The sequence below is a fragment of the Carcharhinus amblyrhynchos genome, chromosome 22 (genome assembly GCF_965287045.1).
Source record: "Carcharhinus amblyrhynchos chromosome 22, sCarAmb.v2.hapA, whole genome shotgun sequence".
Lineage (NCBI taxonomy): Eukaryota > Metazoa > Chordata > Chondrichthyes > Carcharhiniformes > Carcharhinidae > Carcharhinus > Carcharhinus amblyrhynchos.
Genome location: NC_137345.1, coordinates 5,987,568 through 6,013,354, shown reverse-complemented (window position 1 = coordinate 6,013,354; position 25,787 = coordinate 5,987,568). Strand labels below are relative to the sequence as shown.

General features: G+C 41.2%; 1 protein-coding gene across 2 annotated transcripts in view; it reads right to left on the bottom strand.

Annotated features, from left to right (window-relative positions):
- LOC145356830 (lamina-associated polypeptide 2, isoforms beta/delta/epsilon/gamma-like) overlaps positions 1–20,844 on the bottom strand; it is a 47,940-nt gene extending 27,096 nt beyond the window's left edge. The window contains exon 1 of one of the 2 annotated variants that reach the window (XM_080209743.1): positions 20,747–20,844. In XM_080209743.1, the coding sequence (XP_080065869.1) occupies positions 20,747–20,785 (39 nt within the window). In that variant the 5' untranslated portion in view covers positions 20,786–20,844. The other variant, XM_080209742.1, reaches the window with a different exon arrangement.
- Between the last annotated feature and the right edge of the window lie 4,943 nt (positions 20,845–25,787).

Genomic DNA, 25,787 nt, shown 5'->3' with positions numbered 1-25,787 from the left:
TACACTCGGTTCCCTCCTCCAGATCATCTATATAAATGGTAAAAAGCTGAGGCCCCAGCACCGACCCCTGGGGCACTCCACTAGTCACCATCCGCCAATCCGAATAGCACCCGTTGACCCCCACTCTCTGCCTCCTATTTGACAACCAATCCTCTATCCACGCTAACACCCTACCCCCAACTCCATGTCCCTCGACCTTCTGCAATAACCTCGTGAGGCACTTTGTCAAACGCCTTCTGAAAATCTAGAAAGACCACATCCACCGGCTCTCCTCTATCCACCGCCCTAGACACATCCTCATAGAACTCCAGTAAACAAAAAAACAGTAAACAAAACAAAAAAGTTATTCAATACCTTAGCCATATCCCCATCCCCTACCACTAGGTCCCTTTTCTCATCCTCTAAAGGACCAACATTCACCCTAGCCAGCCTCTTCCTTTTTATATATTTATAAAAACTCTTGCTATCCTTTTTTATATTAAGCGCTAGCCCAGCTTCATAGTTTCTCCTACCCTTCCTTATCAACTTCTTTGTCAATCTTTGTTGACATTTAAACATCTCCCAATCCTCTTCTCGCCCACTACTCTTAGCTACTCTAAATTCCTCCGCTTTTAGTTTAACACTTTCCTTCACCTCCTTCGTTATCCACGGCTTATTACCTCTCCTCCTACTATCCTTTTTGACCATCGGAATAAATTTCCGTTGAGCACCAAGAAAGATCTCCTTAAAGATCCTCCACTGCTCCTCAACAGACCCTCCCTCCAACGCGCTCTCCCAGTCCACATTCGCCAATTCTTCTCTCATCCTACCGTATTTCCCTCTATTCAAACAAAGGACGTGTGTCCGGGAACCCACTTTCTCCTTCTCCATCTGCACCAGAAACTCCACCATACAATGATCACTCTCCCCAAGAGGATCCTTCAACACAAGGTCCCTAATTCTACCCGCTTCATTACATAGCACCAGATCCAAGATAGCTCGCTCCCTCATCGGCTCCAACACACACTGTTCGAGGAAACTATCCCGGCAGCATTCCAAGAACTCTTCCTCGAGCCCCCCACGTCCAACATGGGTCGACCAATCAATATGCAGATTGAAATTCCCCATAACTACGGCCGTCCCATTCCTGCACGCCGCACTTATTTGCGCGTTAACAGCCCGCCCCATCTCCAGATCATTATTCGGGGGCCTATAGATAAGCTTTTCATACTCCCTCCCCAGATCCTCAGTCTGCATTTTGCTTACGTCGCCGGCACCCACATGTACCACAACGACCGGATTCTCACCCTCCCACTCCAGGTTCCTCTGCAGCCCAGCTGCGACATCCCGTACCCGAGCACCAGGCAGACAACACACCCTTCTGTACACTTTGTCATTGTGACAAAGGACAGTGTCAATACCCTTCACCCCACTATCCCCAATAACCACTACGTTCCTTTTCCCTTTCTCTTTGCCTATGTCCTTCTGCAGCACTGTACCGTGTGCAGCTTGCTCACCAACCTCACCTACCTCGTTCTCATCCAACTTGGAAGCAAGAACCTCAAACCTGTTATGCAGATTAAGAGGCTGAGGCCTCCGCTCCTCACCCCCCTTCCTCTTCCCAGTAGCCCCCTCTTGTCCCTGACCCTTAGAGTTAGCCAGTCTAGGGGGGGTGGATGTCAGGTGAGACTGATGAAGGAATGGTGCTCCGAAAGCTTGTGCCACCAAACAAACCTTTTGGGTATTAGAGGAACACGATGTCTTCTCATAAAACACACAGGGATAGTCGCTCAAAAAAGTATATATCACGAATTATTTACTCCCCATTCGTAAAGGTGATCTGTTGAAAGACCCATCTGCCATCTACAAACTGGCACTAAATTCCTAAATGTAAAGAAGTGAATGAGAAAAAAAGCGATTCCTTACAGATGTAAAACATTTTTTGGGAACTGGTGACACTCATATCAAATAGCTAGACTTTTAAAATTTCATTAGGTAAGGCAATACATGTGTTATTTTTATCTGCAAATAAACTACTACTGTGCTCTGAAAGGTCATGAGAATTTGACTAGGACCAAACTGTAATTAAACCCTCAGGTATGTGCATTGTGACGAATTCAGAGCTTGTTATTTTGATAGCAGAACACAAGGATTTTTAGCTATGCAAATTCTCTGCTGGCTGAAAAAAGTGTGAAAAAAGGTTTCAGTCAGTTTTCATCTAGAATTCTTCCCTCTCAAACTTTAGAATGGGTAGCACAAAAATAAGTGGCAGGAAAATAAAGTCACAGGTCAAATGTCATGTTAATTAATTCCATTCAAATTTTTACTTGCATGTGAATTAAATTTGCATCGAACCATTCTTATGCAGGCAGCAATTTCAGGGAGATGAAAATGAAAAGGCGCGGTTGGGGGGGGGGGTGCGGGTGGCGGCAGGAGATGGAAGAAATTAGATTACTCTTGCTTATAGGCCTTAAGAAAGTGTCTCATCAGCATATTTCTGATGCAACCTGTCACTTCTGGGCCAGCTGTCTTGACAGAACTGGTCCACAGGCAAATTCCAGGTATTCAGAGAGAGGGTAGAAAGAAAATGAATGGAGATGTAGCTACTGTTCAGGTGGCATGGTGGCACAGTGCTTAGCATACATGCTGAATTCTCCCTCAATATACCCCTACAGACACTAGAGTGTGACGACTAGGGAATTTTCACAGTAACTCCATTGCAGTGTTAATGTACGCCTACTTGTGACTAATAAATAAACTTGAATGTTGGCTGGCACGTGATTAACAGTTTCTTCTGGTTTTGAAACAAGGGGAATCATTATGCCCCTCCCGCCTCCACATGAAGCCAAGTTTATCTCACCTGGGAGGCTTCAAGTCAATCTGCATTATGATGATTCCTTGCTATTGATTTATTTTATGTTTCTATACAGGGTGTTTAAAGTTCAATTTAAGTCTGGCGGGAAAGCAGCAAATGTTGGAAAGCAGGATAATTATTCATTTTTGCCATGTGATACTAGAGTTTACTTAGAGTAGAGCTTTGACTAAAGTAATGGGAAGTAAGTTCAGTATACAGAATTGTATAATCATGTGATACTAGAAGTGAGAGGAACATAGAAGAGTGCAGTTTGTAGCACAGAAAAACAGCTATGTTCAGTGCTGGAGGGGGCTGTTAAAAGATAGAAGCCTTCAAGCTGTGCTCTCTCTCTGCAAAGATTCTCTGGAAACTTCATAGTTGTTACCAAGTCAAAGCAAGTATATGGCAAGTATATTTAAAGTGTGTTTTAAGTGTATGAGAAATACTGCTTTATGGGAACTGAAAGAGTGATAAGTTAGAAATTAGAATTATTTCTTTTCAAGTATTGTTCAACTGTTAAAAGTTAAGCTACTTCATTTTATTTGAGCTATATGTAAACTATGTTGTATATGAATAAAACTTGTTTTGATAAAAGAATTTGTTTGTACAATCACGCCTGAAACAAAGCATTCTATCCGAGTCTAATCTGATTTCATAACATACCTTGGGGTTTGGGTCAAGCACCTGAACAACATCCAATAACCTGCTCCGAAAACACTCAAAAATTGTAAAATAGTCAATTCACCATAACTCCTACCACTCTCAAATTCTTCAAAAAATTCCAAGATACTCATCTTCGCCAAAACCTAATTAGTTCTTCCCTGGCCATACTTTTATCTATATAGCAAGTTTGTTCGATATGCTGCTCATAGACAAACAGATTTTAACAAATGGGGGTGAAAACATTATTTTCAGTGATAGAAATAACCAAAAGAAGGAATTGTTCTACGAACCAAAATCCAGTCGACAGTTCAGATTACCTTGCTCTCTCTCACCTCAATATTAAACAACAGCTTACTACTTTATTCTGACAGAATATAGCATCATCTTACATTTAATGAGGGGCAATAAAATGAAGATTTATTATGCATGTTACGGCTCAAATCAGAAATTCTGAAGTGTTTCATGGAGCCCACCTGGATCATAAGTTTTGCATCTTGATTTTGGCTAGAATAAGCATGATATAGATATGGTTCAAATGATCCACTAGGGAACTTTGATCAAACAAAGTTGAATTAAGAATGTAGTTAACATATATGGAAAGAAAATTAGCAATAACTTTTATTAATTACAAACAAAAACAAAACATCCACAATAACGTATTCCCTTACAAATATATGTAAGGTGTTCCAATCAAACTAAAACCGTCCATAGACAAAGCCCTTTAAACAAGTTCAACACAGTAAGCCTAATGTTAATATGATACTGGAATTGAGTCCTTTGGTTGGAGAACTGAAAACTCTGTTTTTTAAAAGGTCTAGCAGTGCTCTTGACAAGGAATTACAAAAGATTGTGAATGTAGCCCAATACATCATGCAAACCACCCTCCCATCCACTGCCTCTGTCTACACGTCCCGCTACCTTAGCGGAGCAGCCAGCATAATTAAGGACCTCATGTACCCTGGACATTCACCCTGGGAAAAGCATACAAAAGTCTGAGGTCACGTACCAACTGACTCAAGAACAGTTTCTTCCCTGCTACTGTCAGGCTTTTGAACAGACTTACCTTGCATTAAGTTGATTTTTCTCTATGCCCTACCTACGACCGCAACACTACATTTTGCACTCTCTTGTTTCCTTCTCTGTGAACGGTATGTTTTGTCTGTGTAGTGCGCAAGAAACAATACTTTTCACTGTATGTTAATACATGTGACAATAATAAATCAAGTCAAATCAAAAACACCCAAATCAGAACAGCTTCTCAGAACCCCAGGTAGATTCTGGTCAAACGACCAACAGCAGATTGTGTACTTCAGGAAGGCTTTCAGATAACTTGCAAAATTTACAAAAACAGGAAGCGAAGAGACACTTTTCAGCTGCTGTCCCTTCTAAAACGCAAACTTGCAGCTTCAAACTGAAAATCAAACAGCTCCTGTCACCTGACTTGCCAACCAGTTTTCCTCCAAACAATGCAGAATCATGAACCTAATCTCAAAAGTACTTGAGGCACCCATTTAAGTCACTTAAGGAGCAACGGAAGGACAGCTCGGCAGCAATGAGAAACACTGAAGCTGTGAGACTCCAGAGATCATGATTTAAAAAAAAACCCTTTCTTAAAAAGGTACACTTACAATATAGCTAATATTCTGCAATAAAAGCAAAATACTGAACACTAGAAACCTGAAATAAAAACAGAAGATGCTAGAAAAACCTCAGCAAGTATGACAGCATCAGAAAAGAGTTAATTCTTGGAGACGCTGCCAGACCAGAGTTTTTCCAGCATTTTCTGTTGTTACTTACAATATTCTATCAGCTACCTTCATAAAAACAATGCAAATTGTGATTGAAATCAGTTTTATTCTCCTCCCCAACCTCGATTGAAATTTATCTCCTCCTCCAGAAGTGAAATGTTTTGAAATAATTTACTGGTGCCAAGTTGTACTTACTTAACACCTTTAAAAGTAGTAAAAAGTTGCCGATTTGCTTCAGAGAGTGTTCTAAAGCAAAATCTGACAGTAAGCCACACAAGGAGATATTTGGATACAGGACTTTAAGTTGGTTAGATGTTAAGCAGAAAGAGAGATTGAGAGCTAAAACAGTGCAGAGTTTCAAGGGGGAAAGTTTGAGTTTAAGGCAGCTGAAGGCATGGTCATCAGAGAGATTAAAACTGGGATGCTCAAGAGGCCAGTATTAGAGGAGTACAGAGACCTTGGAGGGTTTTGGTGTGGAGGAGCCTACAGGGATAGGGAGCAGCTAACTACGAAAGGATTTGAAAACAAGGATGAGACATTTAAAATTGAAACATTGCTTAAGTGGAAGTCAATGTAGGTCAGTAAGTATAGGTGACCTGGGATGAGAGTTAGGGTATGGCAGCTGAGTTTATGAAGGAAAGGGTAGAGCGTGGGAGGCCAACCAGAAGTGGGTTACAATATCAAAGGGGGCGATCTTACTGGCTTGTTATGCTGATCAGTGTGGTGAGCTAGTAAGATTGGACGGGAGGCAAAGAATTGGGTTCGAGTCTGATTTTCAGTCTCCTGTGATGTTGTGGTGGTAGTTATTTCATATCTATCACCTCAGACTACATGGGGTGTGCTTCCACAGTCACCAGTAAAATGTGGTTTTCCAGCGGCCCAGCAAAATCAACATGGATGCATTCCCAAGGTCCTTTCGACCACATACACGGTTGTAATGGCGACACTTATGATACTTCCTGAATTTGAGAGTGCGCTATACACACTCCTGTCTTCTATGCTAGTATCAATGTTCGGCCGCCAGACGCAACTCCTGGCAATCTCTTTCATCCGTACCACCCCTTGCTGCAGCTGCTCCAGCACCTTCCTTCTCAAGGTGGATGAAATAATGACCCGTAAATCCCACAACAGCCATTCTGTTCCAACATTTTCCACCGTCGGCCTAAATAGTGCCTCAACTTTATCACAGTATGGAGTCTTTGCTTGTAGCTTGTTTAACGCTCGCAGCTGTAGTTGGAACTTTATTCTCTTACGAAAAATATATTATCTTTACAGTTTCCTCAGAATCCTCCCTGTTCCCTGGCAAGAGCAATCTTGATAACATGTCTGTGTTGGCATATAGGTCCAACAGGCAATAACGGATCACATACAGGTATCCTGACAAGTACCATACAGGTATCATCTTTGCAACCATTGACAGAATTCCTGAAAAGGGGCCTAAAATTTTGATGAGTGGCCTGTGGTCTGTCAGTTGACAAATTTCTGGCCAGAAATTGGTGGAACTTCATAACTGTAAAATGAGTTAAATCTAGGACTCTTTTAATGCCGTCTTTGCTGCTTGGTACGCCTTCTCACATTCTGGCATCCACTGCCATGTCTGACCTGTCATCATTAGTTGGGTGAGAAGCTTCACCACCGTCACCAAATCTGACACAATAATTGAGTCCCAGAAAAGACCTCAACTGGGCCACATTTTCCAGCCTAGGCGCCTTCGTCATAGCTCCAAGTTGGTTTGGTGCCTTATGCAACACTTCACCGTCGATGATATGACCAAGGTACGCAAACGAATCCTTGAAATTTTCACAATTGTCTTTCCCAATCCTAATCTCTTCAATGTCACTTCCGGGTTTCGTAAATGTTCCTTGATGACACCTGTGATCAGTACGCCAACTAAGTAACATTGGATCCCTGGAAGACCACTTAGAATTTGGTCCATTACTCTTTGGAAAACGGCTGGAGCTGACGTCATTCCAAAGGGTAGTCGTTTGTAACGAAACAACACTTAATGTGTGATAATAGTTAATAGCAGTAGTGAATCTTTAGCCACTCTCATTTGCAGATACTCTTGGGAAAGATCTATTTATTTTCGTAATTTTTGTCCTCCCAGCCAGGCCACTAAAAGATCCACAATGAGGGGTAATGGATACTGTTCCATGCATAAGTTCGAGTTCACTGTGACCTTAGAGTCCCCACATAACTCCCACCTGATCTATCAGTCCCCATTACTAGGACTATGGGCATGACCCACTTATTCATGGCCATTGGTTCCAATACCCCCAACTCTACCACTCTCAAGTTCAGCCCTTCCCTTGGGTCTAATTGCATACAGTACTGCACAAGCTTTCAGGCTCCTGGGCCAAACTCCCAGTTTCAGTCATATATTCACCTTCACTCCTTTCATCTCAACAAGGGTTTCATTAAACACCTTCTGGTACTTCCCCAATATCTCATCCAGGCAAAAATGAGCTTTTGTTAGTCTGTTTACCACTTTCCAATTTAGTCTCAATTGTTTCATCCAAGATCTTCCAAACGGTGCAAGGTAATTAATTATCTTTTACGGCGACAAAGGTAGACGTGCACACTGGTCCCTCAGGTGTACCCTCGTGGACATAACCATTTAAAAGGACCGGCCTAATCCACATTTGTTCTCAGAACAATATTTGTGGGATTCAAGGGAAGAAGATTCAGCTTACCTTTATATAGGGACTCCGGAATCAATGACACCATCAGCCCCATGTCCACCTCCATCTTCGCTTCCAGTTTGACTGCTCACTTCACATTGGACCTGAAACCCATAAAGCTTAAATTTCCTTTTCTCTGTCAGATCCCTTTTGTCTGCGATCCTGCCGGCTCACTGTTCTCCTCAACAGTGGCTACTTGCCACTTTCCTCCTAGTTGTGGGCCCTTGCCGCTATGTTTCACCCCTTCCTGGGACAGCGGTGGTCTACAATTTCAGGTAACGTGACCTGTTTTCCAGTAGTTCTAACATTAAGCTTCTCTCATTCAGCAACCGTTCTCCATATGACCCCCTTTTGCCACACTGACAACCCACCTCAGGCCTTGATTGACTTCCTGGGGTGTCCACCATCTTGTGCACTGTTACTCTCATTGTTCTTGTGTCTAAGTGTGCTACATCAGTGTCAGCCCATTCTGTGGATCTATGATCGCAAAAGCCTTGTTGAAATTCAGTTGCGCCTGCATTCCCTGGATTTCTTCCTGTTGTAACCCACATATAAGCCAGGCCCAAAGTATTTCTTAAAGAAAAGCTTCTAAAATCACAAAATTTTGCCAACCTTTTGAGAGACATTACAACTTTTATAATGTTTTCATCCTCCAGCTGGTCCCGTTCATAAAACCTGTAGTGTCCCTTCAAAAACTTGAACAATTCTAAATGATTTATCAGTTGAATTGCTCTGGCTGCAGTAGGACTCTGAATGCTTTACTCCATACCATGCTCAAAAATGCCAGAATAGCAAGGCATCTATTTTGTTCGCTGTTACAAAGATATCGAATCTCTCTACGTAGGCCAAGCAATTCTCGGCCTCTTCATCGAACTCCCTGATGTCCCGAACTTTTCTGTCACTTCTCCTTGGTGACAAGGTTTCCTACGTTTGCTCAACTAGGTCCGAAGCCTGTTTCTCTCGCACTGACTCCTGGCTGCTAACCAGTCACTCGACGACTGCAGGAATCCTTCACTTGCCCCACAGTCCACCAGCGATCAGCAGCAGCTGTAGTGAACAGCCTCATAGCTGCACCCACCTCAAAGTTTCCCTGCCCCAATGTCAGTCGGACGTCTATCATTAACAGGCTCACAGTCCTGAACGACTTCCAAAGTAACGTATTTGCTGTGGATCCCTCAATGATCCGTGTTGAAAAAATCCTTGCTCCTTTCTCAAAGTCATAGAACCAAGGCACCACCCATTGCTGCCAGTGTTATTACAGAGGCTACCAGGGTGGACCTACTATATATTAAGCTGGTTATTCTCTACACTCTAGTGTAACACTATATTTTGCACTTTCTCCCTTCCAGCTCCCCTATATACTCTATGAATGGTACGTTTTGTTGGTATAGCACGCAAGAAAAAAATACTTTTCACGGTATCCCAATACTTGAGACAATAAATCAAAGGTCACTCCCCTGGGTCACCTGACCCATCCACTTAACGGAGCTACGTCCCAAATACATTACATATGCGGTCTCAAGTTCATTTTAGGGTCAAATATGACATGGATCTTGTGGTTCACCTCAGACAATTACTAGGAATAGAAATGGATTAATTGCTTGGGAATGGAGTTTGTGACAGGGGCCAAGGAAAGTGGCTTCAGTCTTTCTAATTTTAGTTGGAGGAAATCTTATGTTCATTTAGTACTGGATTTCAGACAAGACTGTATGAAAAACCTCTAGTTAATATCAATTAGTTACACTGCATCAAATTATGCAATACCCAATTTATTCAATCTACAAAGTGAAATGGATGGCACAATAGCTTATGACAACACTTGAATCTATGTCAGACCAAAAAAAAAATGAAAAATTTGCTCCCTTTGCTGGGAAAATGAAATGGATTTGAATTCAGTTTTGCCTCAGCTGTTATTGTAGTGGGTGCAAGCCCAAACATAGCAAATCCAAAAATTGCTATAATTAAGATACATTTCTGCATCAGTCAGAACACTTCTAGTCATGCTATACCTGGCACTGAAGGGAATGATGCTCAAAAATGCTTAATGACAAAATTCTTGTCCCAAAATGTACATTCTGTACCTTGATAAGCAAACAAAAACAACTCTTTCTGCAATTAGAACATTTTCCCCAGGTTTCAAATTCTTATGTTAGATCAAGTTTTCAGTGATACAATGATAACAGTCCAAACTTATAGTTTTGGTACTTTAACAAAAGTCAGGTAATGCAAAAGTCAGTTCAACCTCTCCACCAAAAGGATATGAGAAATTTCAAGTAGTTCCACTTCACATTTAGTTTTGATACTGCTCCACAATTTAGCCTCAAATTGTTTCATAAGTATGTAATACATTATAAGGGGGATTTTTTCAAAGGATACTTGATACTTTTTCTCCAAGCTCAAGTTTTTTTGCTTAAGTCCACGCAGGGGCCTGAAATGTCCAGTCCAATGATTCCTGCTTGATGTCTAATACCTCAAGCAGCATTCTCTAGAAACATACCACACACGCTAAGAAACAAACAGAAGTATGACCGATGGTTTGCTGTATTATTCTGCACACACTATCGCAGGTTATAATACAAAATAATAGCTTTAAAGAGAAAACTCAACCTTCTCCATTCCTTTCCATCAGTGACTCTGGGAAGAATCCTGGGATACATTTACAAAAATTATTGTTTTCTCCAGTTACACTTAGAATCTTTTAAAATGAACTTCATAATGCTTTGACGTTGATGCTGAATATTTCAATAAAACTATATTAACACTAACAGATTTCTTGATGTTCATGGTGTGTCACAGGATACACTTTGTTAGGCAGCAGCATATCATTTTACATACAAAGGAGGAATTGTGGGTAACACAATCTGTTCCTTTATACTATAAAACGCCCAATTGGTGCAAAAAGGAAGTTAATTCCTGATGGGTGCATTCTGAGTTCAAATCTAGCAACAGTTTCAGTAGATTGGCATGTTAATGGTTCCTTCAAAGCTTTGAAGAAACCAAGATCTTTAAAATCACATCTTGCAGACATACTTGCTGATGAAAATGCATACCTAAGTTTTACCCAAAGGCCCTGGAGGTTCAGCGAACAGTTGTAGTGTTTGGTATGAGCCAATTCTAAGCTGAAAGCACAGTGATGGGCTGGAGAGAAATGTGCAATGGGTGGGACAAAACAAACAATGGAACAAAACACAGCAGAAGTGGATGAAGAAAAACAGCACAGCTGTGAGAATACAGTGCAAGGGAAGAACAGAGTTGAGGCATGCAAACATATGTGCAAAAACTGATCTTTTAAAAAAGATCAAGGCAGGGACTTACATGTTTACATCACAGTATTTGTTCTAAAATTTCCTCTAAGCTTTTTAACCTAAAACTGTATGGCATAAAAACATTTCTGTTCTTTCAAATTATAGAATTGGATATCCTTTTATTAAATAAAATGAATGAGTAAGAGTCTATTTGTTTCTGGAATGAGCTACAACTTCGTGTTAAGTGAGTGTTAACTGAGGCCCTGTTCTATCCGGTGCATGTGAAAGTACTATTCAAAGATCATTATTCACCATGCAAAATTACGGAGTAGATTTTCTGCACATTATCAGCGATCTCCTCTCAAAGTCACAGCAGGGAGTGGAGGAATCCCTGTGGAATTTCCAGGCCCCAAATCCAAACCTAATGGGTCAACTTTCCTACATGGAACTAGAAGGTATATACGGAAACAGAGTTAGAATCATAGGAAGCTTACAGCGCAGAAATAGGCCATTTGGCATATTGTGTCTACACCTGCCAAGAGACGAGCCAGCTAGCCAAATTCCACTTTCTAACATTTGGTCTGCAGCCTTGCAAGTTACGGCACTTCAGCTTCACATGCAGACAGCATCTTTTAAGTGAGTTGTGTTTCTACTTCTATTATTTTCAGTAAGAAGTCTCATAGTACCAAGTTAAAATCCAACAGGTTTATTTGGAATCATGAGCTTTCAGAGCGCTGCTCTTTTATCACATGAGTGAAGAGACTCTACTCACCTGATGAAGGAGCAGCACTCTGAAAGCTTGTGATTCCAAACAAAACCTGTTGGATTTTAACCTGGAATTGAGAGACTTCTTACTGTGCCCACCCTAGTCCAACACCAGCAACTCCAATGTATTATTTTTAGGCAGTAATTTTCAGACCCCTGCAACCATCTGGGTGAAAAAGAAACCTCATCTTCCTTTTAACTATTCTACTTTAAATCCAGGCCTCCTGGTCACTGCTTATGTAAATGGGCTATTCTGACCCACTCTTTCCAAGTCCCTGACAATTTTGCACGTTATGATCAAACCTCCCCTCAACCATCTCTGTTCCAAGGAAAACAACCCTAGTCTATTCAATCATTCCTCATAACTACAACTTTCCAGTCCTGACAACATCCTCGTAAATTTCCTCTCCAACTAGAGAACTAGAACTGCACACAGTACTCAGGTTGTGTCCTAAAGTTTAAATCCCCTGCTCTATATTCTATGACTTGACTAATAAATGAAAGGATTCACCTCATCAACCTGAAGAACCCTTCAGCGATCTATGGACATTCACTCCAAGGTAATTCTTCCACACCTCTCACATTTATTGTGCATTACTTTTGTCTCTTTTGATTTCCCCAAATTCATCATTTGATTTGATTTATCATTGTAATATGTATTAACATAGTGAAAAGTATTGTTTCTTGCATGCTATATACAAAGCATACCATTCATAGAGAAGGAAACAAGATTGCAGAGTTACATTCATAGCTAGGGTGTAAATATTAGCTTAATGCAAGTTAAGTCCATTCAACAGTCTGACAGCGGCAGAGAAGAACCTATTCTCGAGCTGGCTGGTACTTGACCTCAGACTTTTGTATCTCTTTCCTGACAGAAGAGAGAACCCCCGGTGTTGGGGTCCTTAATTATGCTGGCTGTTTTGCCGAGGCAGCGGGAAGTGTAGACAGAATCAACGGATGGCAGGCTGGTTTGCGTGATGAATTGGGCTACATTCATGACCTTTTGTAGTTCCTTGCAGTCTGGGGCACAGCAAGAGCCATACCATGCTGTGACATATCCAGAAAGAAGGCTTTCTACGGTGCATCTGTAACAGTTAATCAGTCATAGTTGCCATGCATAATTTCCTTAGTTCTTCTGAGAAAGTAGAGGCGTTGGTGGGCTTTCTTAACTATAACATCATCTCTCCTGGTGTAGTCAGTCAACATTTATCTCTCCACCAAGATCAAAAACAGATTATCTGGTCATTTATCTCATTGTTGGTTGTGGGAATTTGTTGTGCATGAATTGTTTCCCAACACTGCGACAGTGACATTACAGGAAAATAATTACATTGGTTGCGAATTGTTTTTCGTTGTCTACAGATAGTGAAAGGATCTATCTATAGTTGCAAATTCTCATTTTTTTATGCCCTGGCACCGACTGAAGACAGCAGGAAGCTTTGGGGAACTTTAGCCTTTCAGAGTGACACTGCTTCATTCTTGGCTTCACTCAAGGGTTCAGCAAAATTGCACCTCAGCCTTCTTAAACAGTGCAAAGTCTCAGCAACACTCAAGAAATTCAAATACATACAGGTGGATCATATAGGGAAGTTTAAATATGTCATGAATTACTTTTGATATATTTTCTTTTGTTTAAAAACTTTACTTTCATTAGGTCCTGAAGTGACTGCCATCAAGATGGTCCCCAAAATAATTTAAGAATATAAAAGCAAAGAACTACAATGATTTTCTTTAAAAATGTTGACAGCATTTGCTTCAATGATCACTTTTAAATTAGCTAGATATTAGTGTAAGACATATATATTATTAATGATGACATTTTAATACAGGAAGCCAAACACTTGGATGCTATGTGGTGTTCCCTGACACCAGAACAAAATATTATAGAATATATGGCAATAAAATGCTGGAAATTTATTGCAAAACTACTGGATAGATTTTCTGTGCATTTTCCTGAACTTCAAAAAGTCACCAAGGGAAAATGATAAAACCCTTCCAGGGACCAAATCATTTAGCTTACACAAAGGGCCAACATTCATAGAAACATGGAAAATAAGATCAGGAGAGGGCCATTTGGCACTTAAAGCCTGTTCTGCCATTCAATATTATCATGACTGATCATCCAACTCAAATAGTTTGATCACACCTTTCCAACATATTCTTTGAGCCCTTTTGCCACAAGAGCTATTTATCATACACACAGTGCAGAAAGTGGCCATCTGGACCATTGAGTCTGCACTGAACATAATCCCACCCAGACCCTATCCCCATATATTTACCGTAGCTAGTCTCCCTGACATTAAGTCAATTTAACATGGCCAATCAACCTAATTCACACATCTTTGGAGAGTGGGAAGAAACCCACCAGGAACATCTTTCTGCATCTGCCCTGTCTAAACCTGCTGAATTTTATAGGCTTCCATGAGACTCTCCCCCACCACCCTTATTACTCTGAACTCGTGAATATAATCTTAACTGGCTCAATCGCTCCTCGTACATCAGCCCCACCACCCCGAGAATCAGTCTGGTAAACATTTGCTGCATTCTCTCTATAGCAAGAACATTTTTCATCAGATAAGAACAAAAAAACTGGCACAATCTTTCAAGCATGGTCTCATCAAGCCTCTGTATAATTACAGCTGTAATTGCTCCTGTACTTGAATTCTCTTGCTATTAAGGTCAACATACTATTTGCCTTTTTTAATCGCAAGCTGCACCTGCATGCTTACCTTTGGCAACTTGTGTACGAGGACACCCAGGTCTCAATGCACATTTCCCTCTCTCAATTTATAGCCGTTTAGCTAATAATCCTATTTTTGCTACTAAAATGGATAAATATTACACTGCATCTACCACATATTTGTCCACCCGCTCCACTTGTTAAAATCACACAAACATCTCCACACCCTCCTCACAGTTCACCCTCCCTTCCAGCTTTGTGTCATCTGGAAGAGACGTTGCATTTAATTCCTTCATCTAAACCACTAAAATATATTGTAAAATAGCTGGGTCTTAACACCTGATCTCAGCAGTAACCCACTTGTCATTGCCTACCATTTGGAAGAAGACCTGTTTATTTCTACTCTTTATTTCCAGTCAGCCAACCACTTTTCTCTCCACCCCAATACACCACTCTCAATCCCATACGCTTTAATTTTACATGCTAATCTCTTATATGGGATTTTGTTGAAAGCCTTCTGACAGTCCAAATAAACCACATCCACTGAACCTCCTTCATCAACTCTACTAGTTACATCCTCGAAGAATTCCAGTAGATACGTCAAGCATAATTACCCTATTATAAATCCATGCTGACTATGTCTGATTCTGTCAGTTTGCCAAGTGCTCTGCTATAAAATCCTTGGTAACAGACTCCAGAATTTTCCCCACTACAAGTGTCATGCTGCTTGGAACTTAAAGTTTATTTATTAGTGTCACAAGTAGGCTTACATTAACACTGCAACAAAGCTACTGTGAAAATCCCCAGTTACCACACTTTGGCATCTGTTCGGGTACACAGGGAGAACTTAGCATGGCCAGTGCACCCAGCCAGCATGTCTTTCAGATTGCAGGAGGAAACCAGAGCACCAGAGCCATGAAACCCTTGCAAACATGGCGAGAACGTACAGACTCCGTACAGATAGTGATCTAAGCCACGAATTGAACCCTTGTCCCTGGCACTGTGAAGCAATGCTAACCAGCGAGAAAACATATATACAAATGTAATAACTGAAGGCATTTCTAACTGCAAACAATTCAGCCCTGCAATATTTAGCACTGATATTTGAAAACAACTTATGAATGAAAGCCCTGACTCATTTCTCCAACATCCCAACTCACAGCCTGAGGTCGCTCACTGTGACCAAATGAATGCTTTAAACCCAATAATTCAGTGCTCAGTTCACCTGATGTTTGACACCCGTCATCTACGAATTCATGAAATTTAATTCAACCTGCTGGTAATTCAGCTTTTAGCATGCAATTAATGCTGTAGTAAACTGTATCATGCAATCAATGGTGAGATCCACTGCCAAAGTAAATCATACTAATATTATAAAGGGGACTGTCTGCCATGGTGGTTAGCATTTGGAATGCATTGGCTGACAGGATGGTGGTGGTGACTATAGCTCCAATAACATCTCTCAAAAGGAACTGAATAAATGAGAACAAAATGCAGGAATATGGGGATTGAGAAGAGGTAGAACTAAGAGAATTGTTTTGTGAAAGAGCTGGCACATATTCATTAGTCCCAAATGACCTCCTTCTGAGCTGTACTATTCCATAATTTTATGAAAATTACATGCAAACACTATAAATGGAAATTCCTGTTCTTTGTTATTCCTCTTCCACGTTTCGGTTTCTTGCTGGCATACAGTTCTATTGGTCCTCGGAAGCTTCCCTCAGATGATTAGTACATGTGTGAATTTGAGCAGAATTGCTGACAGTTGCTAAAGCATAATAGGCATCACAGCTGAATCTGATCCTGTATTAACTCTGTAGCACCACATGCGCACTTCAAGTGGCAATCACCATTTCGTAATCGAGAGTAGTCCCTGGCTAAGAAAATACTAGCTAATTCAGCATAGGTCACAAACGGATTCAGAGGCCTCGCTGGCATGCATATATGACTAAAAACCTTACTCTCGTTGTTCACCTCTCTTCTGCCATAAAGTTGACCCTGCTGAAAGCAACAAAGGCCAAAATTAACTGACTCACTTCTATGGCCCTTTCCAACAGAGATCTTAGTATTGGATTATAAATATCTGACAGGTCTCCCTGCATAGCACAGATGGCAAATGCAATACGTAGTTGAGCCATATGGGTCAGAGTTGCAGATTGAATTCCCAGTCTGTGCTGAGTTAGCCAATCTTAGCCAGCATCCTCAATACAGATAATTTCCAGCAGGTATCATAAGAAGGGACAGGCTGACACAGAGTGAAAGACAAAAAAAAGAAATTGAACAAAATAAAAAATAGAAATGGAGAGAATATAGCTTTTAAGTTTATACATACATAAAATGAAACATTACTATGAACTCATTATTTGTTAGAAGTAAAATACGGCAGATGCTGGGAATTGAAAATTAAAACAGAAAATGCAGGAAATACTCAGCAGATCTGGTAACACCTGTGGAGGGAAAAACAGTTATTATTTTGAGTTGCATATGACTCTTTTTCAAAGACTGAAGGAGGGTAGATGGATTTTATGTATTTGAAAGGGGAGAGGTGAAAGGAGAACTTTTGATTTGATTTATTATTGTTGCATGTTAATATACAGAGAAAAGTATTGTTTCCTGCATGCTATACAGACAAAGCATATCTTCATAGAGAAGCAAAGGAGAGGGTGCAAAATGTAGTGTTACAGTCATTGCTAGGGTGTGGAGAAAGATCAACTTAACACAAGGTAGGTCCATTCAAAAGTCTGATGGCAGCAGGGAAGAAGCTGTTCTTGAGTTGGTTGGTACATGACCTCTGACTTTTGTATCTTTTTCCCAATGCAAGGTGGTGGAAGGAAGTGTGTCCATGGTGCGTGGGGTCCTTAATTATGCTGGCTGATTCATATGCTGCCTCAGAAAAGCAATGAACGGAAGGCTGGTTTGCGTGATGGACTGGGCTTCATTCACAATCCTTTGTAGTTTCTTGCTCCTGTACAGCAGGAGACATAGTAAGCTGTCATACAGCCAGAAAGAATGCTTTCTATGCATATGTAAAAGTTGGTGAGAGTCAAGACAGACCTGCCAAATTTTCTGAGTCTTCTGCTGAGAAAGAGGAAGCACTGGAGAACAAAGGGGAAGGAAGGAAAGAAGGAAGGTTTGGAATAGGTTAGAGGGTGGGAGAAATTAAATGAAAAATACGCTGTATGAATGAAAGGCAAAGGGAGTGGTAATGGCTATGGTAAAGAGGCAAAGCATTTGTCCAAAACAAGTGTAAATATCAGAATAATAGCAGCTCTTGTACAGAAGAAAAACATGAAAACCAGATTCAAACCCACACATGGCATAAAAAGCAGAATTAAAATGGAGAACAGAAACCATGATCTGAAATTATTGAACTGAATGTTGAATCCATAAGGCTGCAAAGATTGCTCATTTATACCAAATTCATAAATACCATAAAAACTGCGCCATCACAAATCAGCCACCTAGAAAAGTCCTAAAATAATCCTTTTTCAGCACTGAATTACTTATTTTTTTCAAAATCCAGATGTGTGTCTCTGGACACATAAGAAATAGGAGCAGGAGTAGGCCATCTAGCCCTTCGAGCCTGTCCCGCCATTCAATAAAATCATGGCTGATCTGTTGTGGCTCAGTTCCACATTCCCGCCCTCTCCCCATAACCCTTAATCCCCTCGCTTATCAAAAACCCATCAACCCGCGTCTTAATATTTAGCGAGGCAGCCTCCACCACTTCAACGGGCAGAGAATTCCAGAGATTCACCACCCTTTGAGTGAAGAAGTTCCTCCTCAACTCCGTTCTAAACCGCCCCCCCCTTTATCTTGAGGCTGTGCCTCCTAGTCCTACTGTCCTTTATGAGCGGGAAGAGTCTCTCCACCTCTATTCTATCTATCCCATTCATCATCTTATATGTCTCAATGAGATCTCCCCTCATTCTTCTAAACTCTAACGAGTACAAGCCTAGTTTATTCAGCCTCTCCTCATAGCTCAACCCCCTCAACTCCGGTATCAGCCTAGTAAACCTCCTCTGCACTCCCTCCAAGGCCAAAATATCCTTGCGTAAGTGCGGCGACCAAAACTGCACACAGTACTCCAGCTGCGGCCTCACCAATGCCCTATACAGCTGCAGCAAGACCTCCCTACTTTTATATTCAATCCCCCTCGCTATGAAGGCCAGCATCCCATTAGCCTTCCTGACCACCTGCTGCACCTGCAGGCTGGGTTTTTGCGACTCATGCACAAGGACCCGAGGTCCCTCTGCACCGTTGCCTGCTGCAGTTTTTCGCCACGTAAGTAATAGTCCTTCCTACCATTATTCCTACCAAAGTGGACACCTAATTCATAAACTGATTGTATCCCTCAGAACATTTTTTAATGTGCTTAAGGAAACGAACATGAAACTACAAAAAAAAATTACAAGCCAAGGGAGGAGATGGAGAGAAACAATCCAGTGAAGAACCATAACAATGTTCCTCCAAGTGCTCTGGTTTCCTCCCACACGCCAAAGATGTGCAGATTGGGTAGATTAGGTATGCTAAATTGTCCCTTAATGTCCCAAGATGCGTAGGTTAGATAGATTAGTCACGTTAAATGTATGAGATTACAGGAATAAGGCAGGGCAGTTAAAATACTGTCAGAGAGTCGATGTAGGCACAACAGGTCAAATGGACTTTTCTGTACTGTAATTATTCTATGATTCTAAACACTATGGTCTATATCAGAAGTGTCCAAGTTTTGAAAATCATGAAGCCTCAAGGATCACACGCAAAATTTAAGTTCCCATTCCGATTAATTTAAAGATATTTCTTGCCAACTGACCTTGTTCTTTTAATTTATTCTTTCTCCATCAAATGAGTAAACTCTTCCAAAGCTCCAGATCCATAAAATTCAGATACGATAAGCCAGCAAATGAGAAATAAAACCACAATTAGGATAGAGTTCCTAGGTTTTGTGGGCCAGCTTGCCATGGTTTGGACACGTGATCTTTGGATCACAGTTTGAAAACATATTCTCCCAATGGCAAAGTATCAAAATCCAGATAACACAGTTAACATCAAAAGTTTATTTTGAAGAGAGTAGGGAGGGCAAAGTGGTTCAGTTGTTAATGAATGTTGAGAATATGGACCAAGAGACTGACTAACTATCAATGGATATTAATATAAGCATAGTTAACTGGAACAAATTACATTAATTTAGCAATTTCGCTCCTTACCCACCAAAAAATCTCAAGGTTATTACAAGTACTAGCTGTTAAATATAAATAAGTTCCAGCCCGAAGAGAAATCTAAAGTGCAGCGTGCCAACAAATTGAAAAAGTTTCTACACCGTATAGATTCTTACACACTAGAATCTGCTCCCAGTAGTAGCGGCCATTTTGTATCTTAAATAAGCTTTGCTATCAAGTTTGGAGCGTTATAAAATTCTTAGACAATGCGGTATCCTACATATGTGCTTTACTCCCACCATAGAAATATTATTTCAATTTATTGTACACAAAATAAATGCCATTTGAAAACCTAGATGAGAATAAAATCGAACAGAATTCAACAAACTAATTCCCTAAAGACTTAGCGAAATAAATGCAATAATACGCAAGACGCACAATAACGCAATTTTCAGTTTGTATACACAACAGCAAATCCAAATGCAACTCACACAGAGACAAGCTTAGAACAAACCTTCAAACAAGCAGTTGTGCGCACAAAGCCCATTAATAGGTATACCAACAGCGAGCCCGCCACCCGCGTTTAAAAAAGGATTCAAATCTTACAATTCGGCGCGCAATTAAAATTGACTGATTACTGACAACCATTGTCACACTCAAATACAAAAACATACACAAAACACATCGATTCCCCTAAACTCACGGTGCTTTTAACTTCTGAAGAATCCTCCTCGTCGCTTGAAAAATCCGCCCTTATTTCTGACTTATTCTTAGAAGCAATGTGTTTTAAATAGAGCTGCACATAAACCTCTTTCTTCTGCTCCCTCTGCGGTAAAGATACGTTATGAGCAATTAATTCACTCTTCAGTCTGCTTTTAGTTAAATGAGACGGATCCTGGTTCTCCCCAATAACTGACATATTCAGCATGAGTATGTTACTCTTTTGTTAATAAATTAAGGTTAAACACTAACCAAAGAAACAGGACACAATATCCCCCTGCACACACGCATGTACGAATTACAAACTGTACATGAAAACAAGTTGAAGGCGGATTGGACGCGATTGAAAAGGGAAACCCATTGGACAAACTTATTAACTCCTTCGAAGCCACATCAAAGGCTACAGATTCTTTATGTCAAATAGTTTAAAACACTAGCATTACACTGATTTTCGGTTTACCTAGATAATAATGCTGCCAACACAGACGTCAAAATTCAGACAATTGTGATATGAAGAAGTTTTAATTAATTTGTGAGTTTTGAGCGTCACTGGTGAAGTTGGCATTTATTGCCCATCCTTAATTCCCCTCAGAAAACGGTGGCAGTCACCTTCTTGAACCACTCTGTCCATGTGGCATATGTAAGAGACTAGTGGCAGCGGGATAATGCCACTACAGTTCCAACGTAGAAAGGCTACTTGTAGACGGTGGTGTTTTGCTACCCCTCTTCTGCATGGTAAAGGTCACAGGTTTGAAAGGTGCTGTCAAAGGAGGCATGGCAAATTCTGGGAGTGTACCGTATACACTGCTGTCACGGAGTGCTGTTGAAGGAGGAAATTATTATTTAAGGTGACGGATGGAGTGCCAATCAAGTGGGGTGTTTTGTCCTGGAATGTGCCAAACTTCTTGAATATTGTTGTACCTGTACTCATTTGAGCAGGTGAAAAGCATTCCTTTACATTCCTTACTTGCAGATATGGAATCAAGAAATTAGTTTTTTGCCACATAAGTCTCAGCCTCTGACCTGCTCTTGCAGCAACAGTATTTATACGGCTGGCCTAGAAATTTCTGGAAAATAAACCTTTTTCTTCTGCTCCCTCTGCAGTAAAGACACGTTATGAGCAATTAATTCACTCTTCAGTCTGCTTTTAGTTAAATGAGACGGATCCTGGTTCTCCCCAATAACTGACATATTCAGCACGAGGGTCAGGTTACTCTTTTATTTATAAATTAAGGTTAAACACAAACCAGGATGTGGATAGCGGGGTATTCAGTGACAGTAACGTTGTTGAACATCAAGGGGAGATGGTTAGATTCTCCCTTGTTGAAGATGGTCATTGCCTCATTTGTATGTGGCACAAATATTATTTGTCACTTATCAGCCCATGCCTAAATGTTGTCCATAGAGCATGGAAACAGGCCTTTCGGCCCAATTTGTCAATGCCGCCCCTTTTTTTAAACCCCTAAGCTAATCCCAATTGCCCATATCCCTCGATATCCACCTTACCCAAGTCTAAAGGTCTTCCCGCATGCAGGCATGGAATGTGTCAATAACTGAGGAGTTATGAATGGTAGTGAATACTGCAATCATCAGCGAATATCCCCATTTCTGATGTTATGCACTGAATAAATCAAAAGACATTGACACCATAACATAGGCAGCATGGTGACACAGTGGTTAGCACTGCGACATCTCAGCTCCAGGGACAAGAGTTCAATTTTGGCCTTCAATGACTGTTTGCACCTTCTCCCCATGTCTGCATAGGCTTCCGCTGGGTGCTCCAGCTTCCTCCCACAGATATGCAGGTGGATTGGATATGTTAAATTGCCTCTTAGTGTCGCAAGATTTTTTTTATCTACTTGTGTCACAAGTAGGCTTATATTAACACTACAATGAAGTTACTGTGAAAATCCCCCAGTTGCCGCACTCCAGCACCTGTTTGGGACCACTGAGGGAGAATTCAGCGTGGCCAATGCACCTAACCAGCATGTCTTTCGGACTGTGGGAGGAAACTGCAGTGCATGGAGGAAATCCATGCAGACACGGGGAGAACATGCAAACTCCACACAGACAGTGACCCAAGCCAGGAAACGAACACGGATCCCCAGTAAACTAGGCTTGTACTCGTTAGAGTTTAGAAGAATGAGGGGAGATCTCATTGAGACGTATAAGATGATGAATGGGATGGATAGGATAGAGGTGGAGAGACTCTTCCCGCTCAAAAAAGACAGTAGGACTAGGGGGCACAGCCTCAAGATAAAGGGGAGGCGGTTTAGAACGGAGTTGAGGAGGAACTTCTTCACTCAAAGGGTGGTGAATCTCTGGAATTCTCTGCCCGTTGAAGTGGTGGAGGCTGCCTCGCTAAATATTTTTAAGAAGCAGGTTGATGGGTTCTTGATAAGAGAGGGGATTAAGGGTTATGGGGAGAGGGCGGGAAAGTGGAACTGAGCCACGACAGATCAGCCATGATCTTATTGAATGGCGGGGCAGGCTCGAAGGGCTAGATGGCCTACTCCTGCTCCTATTTCTTATGTTCTTATGTAAGGCAGCAGTGGATTACAGGACAAAGCAGGGGAGAGAGCCTGGGTAAGATACTCTGTCAGAGAGTTGGTGCAGACCCAATGGGCTGGATGGCCTCTTCTGCAGTGGAGAGATTCTATGACCATCCTCGTTGCACTACTGAAACAACTTTTCTTTACAATTATGTTGCGCTGTTAACGTAATAAAATGTTCAAGGCACTTTACAGCAGTGTTAAACTTAAATTTGATGCCAAGCCATGAAAGGCGTTATTAGGATAGATGACAAAATATTAGCTCGAAATACATGGATTTAAAGAGTGTCTTAAAGGAGAAAAGTCAGGTGGAGAAGCAGAGAGATTAAAAGAAAGTTCAGAGTTTATGGCCTAGGCAGAAGGCATGACCATCACTGGCAGCAATTAGAATGGAGAATGCTTTATAGGCCAAAGTGGGGGGGGGGTGTGTGTGTGTGTGGTGGTGGTGGTGGTGGTGGTGGTGTTGGAGGAGGAGATGATATGTAGGGATATGTAGGGGTAAGGCCACAGAGGGATTTGAAGATAAGAATATGAAAAGAATATGAATATTAAAATTAAGGCTTTGCTGAACTGGGAGCTAATGTAAGTTAGTAAGTACATGGTGAAATGTGAACTGGACTTGATGTGAGTTGGGATGAGAACAGCACCGTATTTGGTGACTTCATGTTTATGAAAAGTAGGACATGGGAGACCAGCTAGGTGCATGTTAGAATTGTCAAGTCTTGAGGTAACAAAGGCATGGATTTATTGACTTCAGGAAAAGTAGTGGAGGACATGCCCCTGCCTGCATCAATGGGGACAAAGTAGAAATGGTCAAGAGCTTCAAGTAGATCATCAAGAATCTGTCCTGGTTCACCACCGCCCCCCCCCCTCCCTTTACAGCTGACACTACAGTTAAGAAAGCCCACCAACACCTCTACTTTCTCAGAAGACTAAGAAAATTTGATATGTCTACTACGATTCTCACCAACTTTTACAGGTGCGCCATAGAAAGCATTCTTTTTGGTTGTGTCACAGCTTGGTTTGGCTCCTGCTCTATCCAAGACTGCAAGAAATTACAAAGGGTTATGAATGAAGCCCAGTCCATCACTCAAACTAGCCTCCCACCCACTGAAACTGCCTACACTTCCCGTTGCCTCAGAAAAGCAGTCAACATAATTAAGGATCCCACACACCTGGGCGTACTCCCTTCCACCTTCTTCCATCGGGAAAAAGATACAAAAGTCTGAGGTCATGTACCAACCAACTCAAGAACAGCTTCTTCCCTGCTGCCATCAGACTTTTGAATGGACCTACCATGCATTAAGTTGGTCTTTCTCTGCACGCTAGCTATGACTGTAACATTACATTCTGCACTCTCTCCTTTTGTTGTCTATGAATGGTGTGCTTTGTCTGTATAGTGCGCAAAAAACAATACTTTTCACTGTGTACCGATACATGTAACAATAATAAATCAAATCACCCTTTCTGACAAGACATTGCATATTGCAATCACATTTAAATTTTAACCATAAAATAATCCAGATTGGATGGGGATTTATTTATATTGTACAAAGTGCTTCAAAAATATCTAAAACTGCACTAGTATATCAGAATTTTATTACAAGCATATGACTCTTGGCTGCCAATGCTCCTTAGATAAGCTTGATTTTAAGGCTAAGTTAGCAAGCACTGGATTGGCTTTGTCCCAATCAACAATTTTGTTTTTATCTGCAATCCTTCAAACTTTTCATTAGAACCTATGCTTGTCCAACATTCTATTCCCAGGGCTGAAATGGTCGCTACGAGAGGACACAGGTTTAAGGTGCTGGGGAGTAGGTACAGAGGAGATGTCAGGGGTAAGTTTTTCACTCAGAGTGTGGTGAGTGAGTGGAATCGGCTGCCGTCGGTGGTGGAGGCGAACTCGCTGGGGTCTTTTAAGAGACTTCTGAATGAGTACATGGGATTTAATGGGACTGAGGGTTATAGATAGGCCTGGTAGGTAGGGATACGATCGGCACAACTTGTGGGCCGAAGGGCCTGTTTGTGCTGTAGTGTTCTATGTTCTATTCCAAAAGGCAAAGTTTTGACTTCATTGGAACACAATTTTGAAAACAAAAACAGTCAGGACTTGGGAACATTTACAAAAAACCCAAATCCTGAAAACCACAGAAAGGAACTTTTTTACACACATTGTGCTTTATCTTCGTGAACTAAAATTATTGTGAACTGACATCACTTACAGGACATTGCATAAGAACTTTGTCTATCAATTCACTTGATCCTCCTTTGCCCCAGTTTCGGCAATAGCTCATAATTTCACAATCTGGATAATAAGTGGATAAATGATAGATAAACTGATAGAAAAGGACAAAACATTCCAGTTAATCAGAAGTTGCTGGAAATACTTGGGGAAATCTATTTTATTACCATTGCTAACATTATCCCTCACAATGTTCTGAAACAGATTGCAGCCCACAGGAACAGCACAAGGTGGTTGGGTTTACATGACTCTAATTTTTCACTGGACCTACTTGTTTTCTGTCCCTGCTCCATATTGCATTCACTTGCTACTGCCTCCTCCTGTTTCCCTGGAATTAAGTCTGAGATTAAGCCAACCTATTTACAACTTCTGCGTCACATCTGACCTTGAGATGAGTTTTCAACCTCGTATGCATACCATCCTATGACCAACTTTCTCCCCCTCTATAACATCATCCAATTTCTTCTGTCTCAGCTCATCTTCTGTTAAAGCCCTCAGT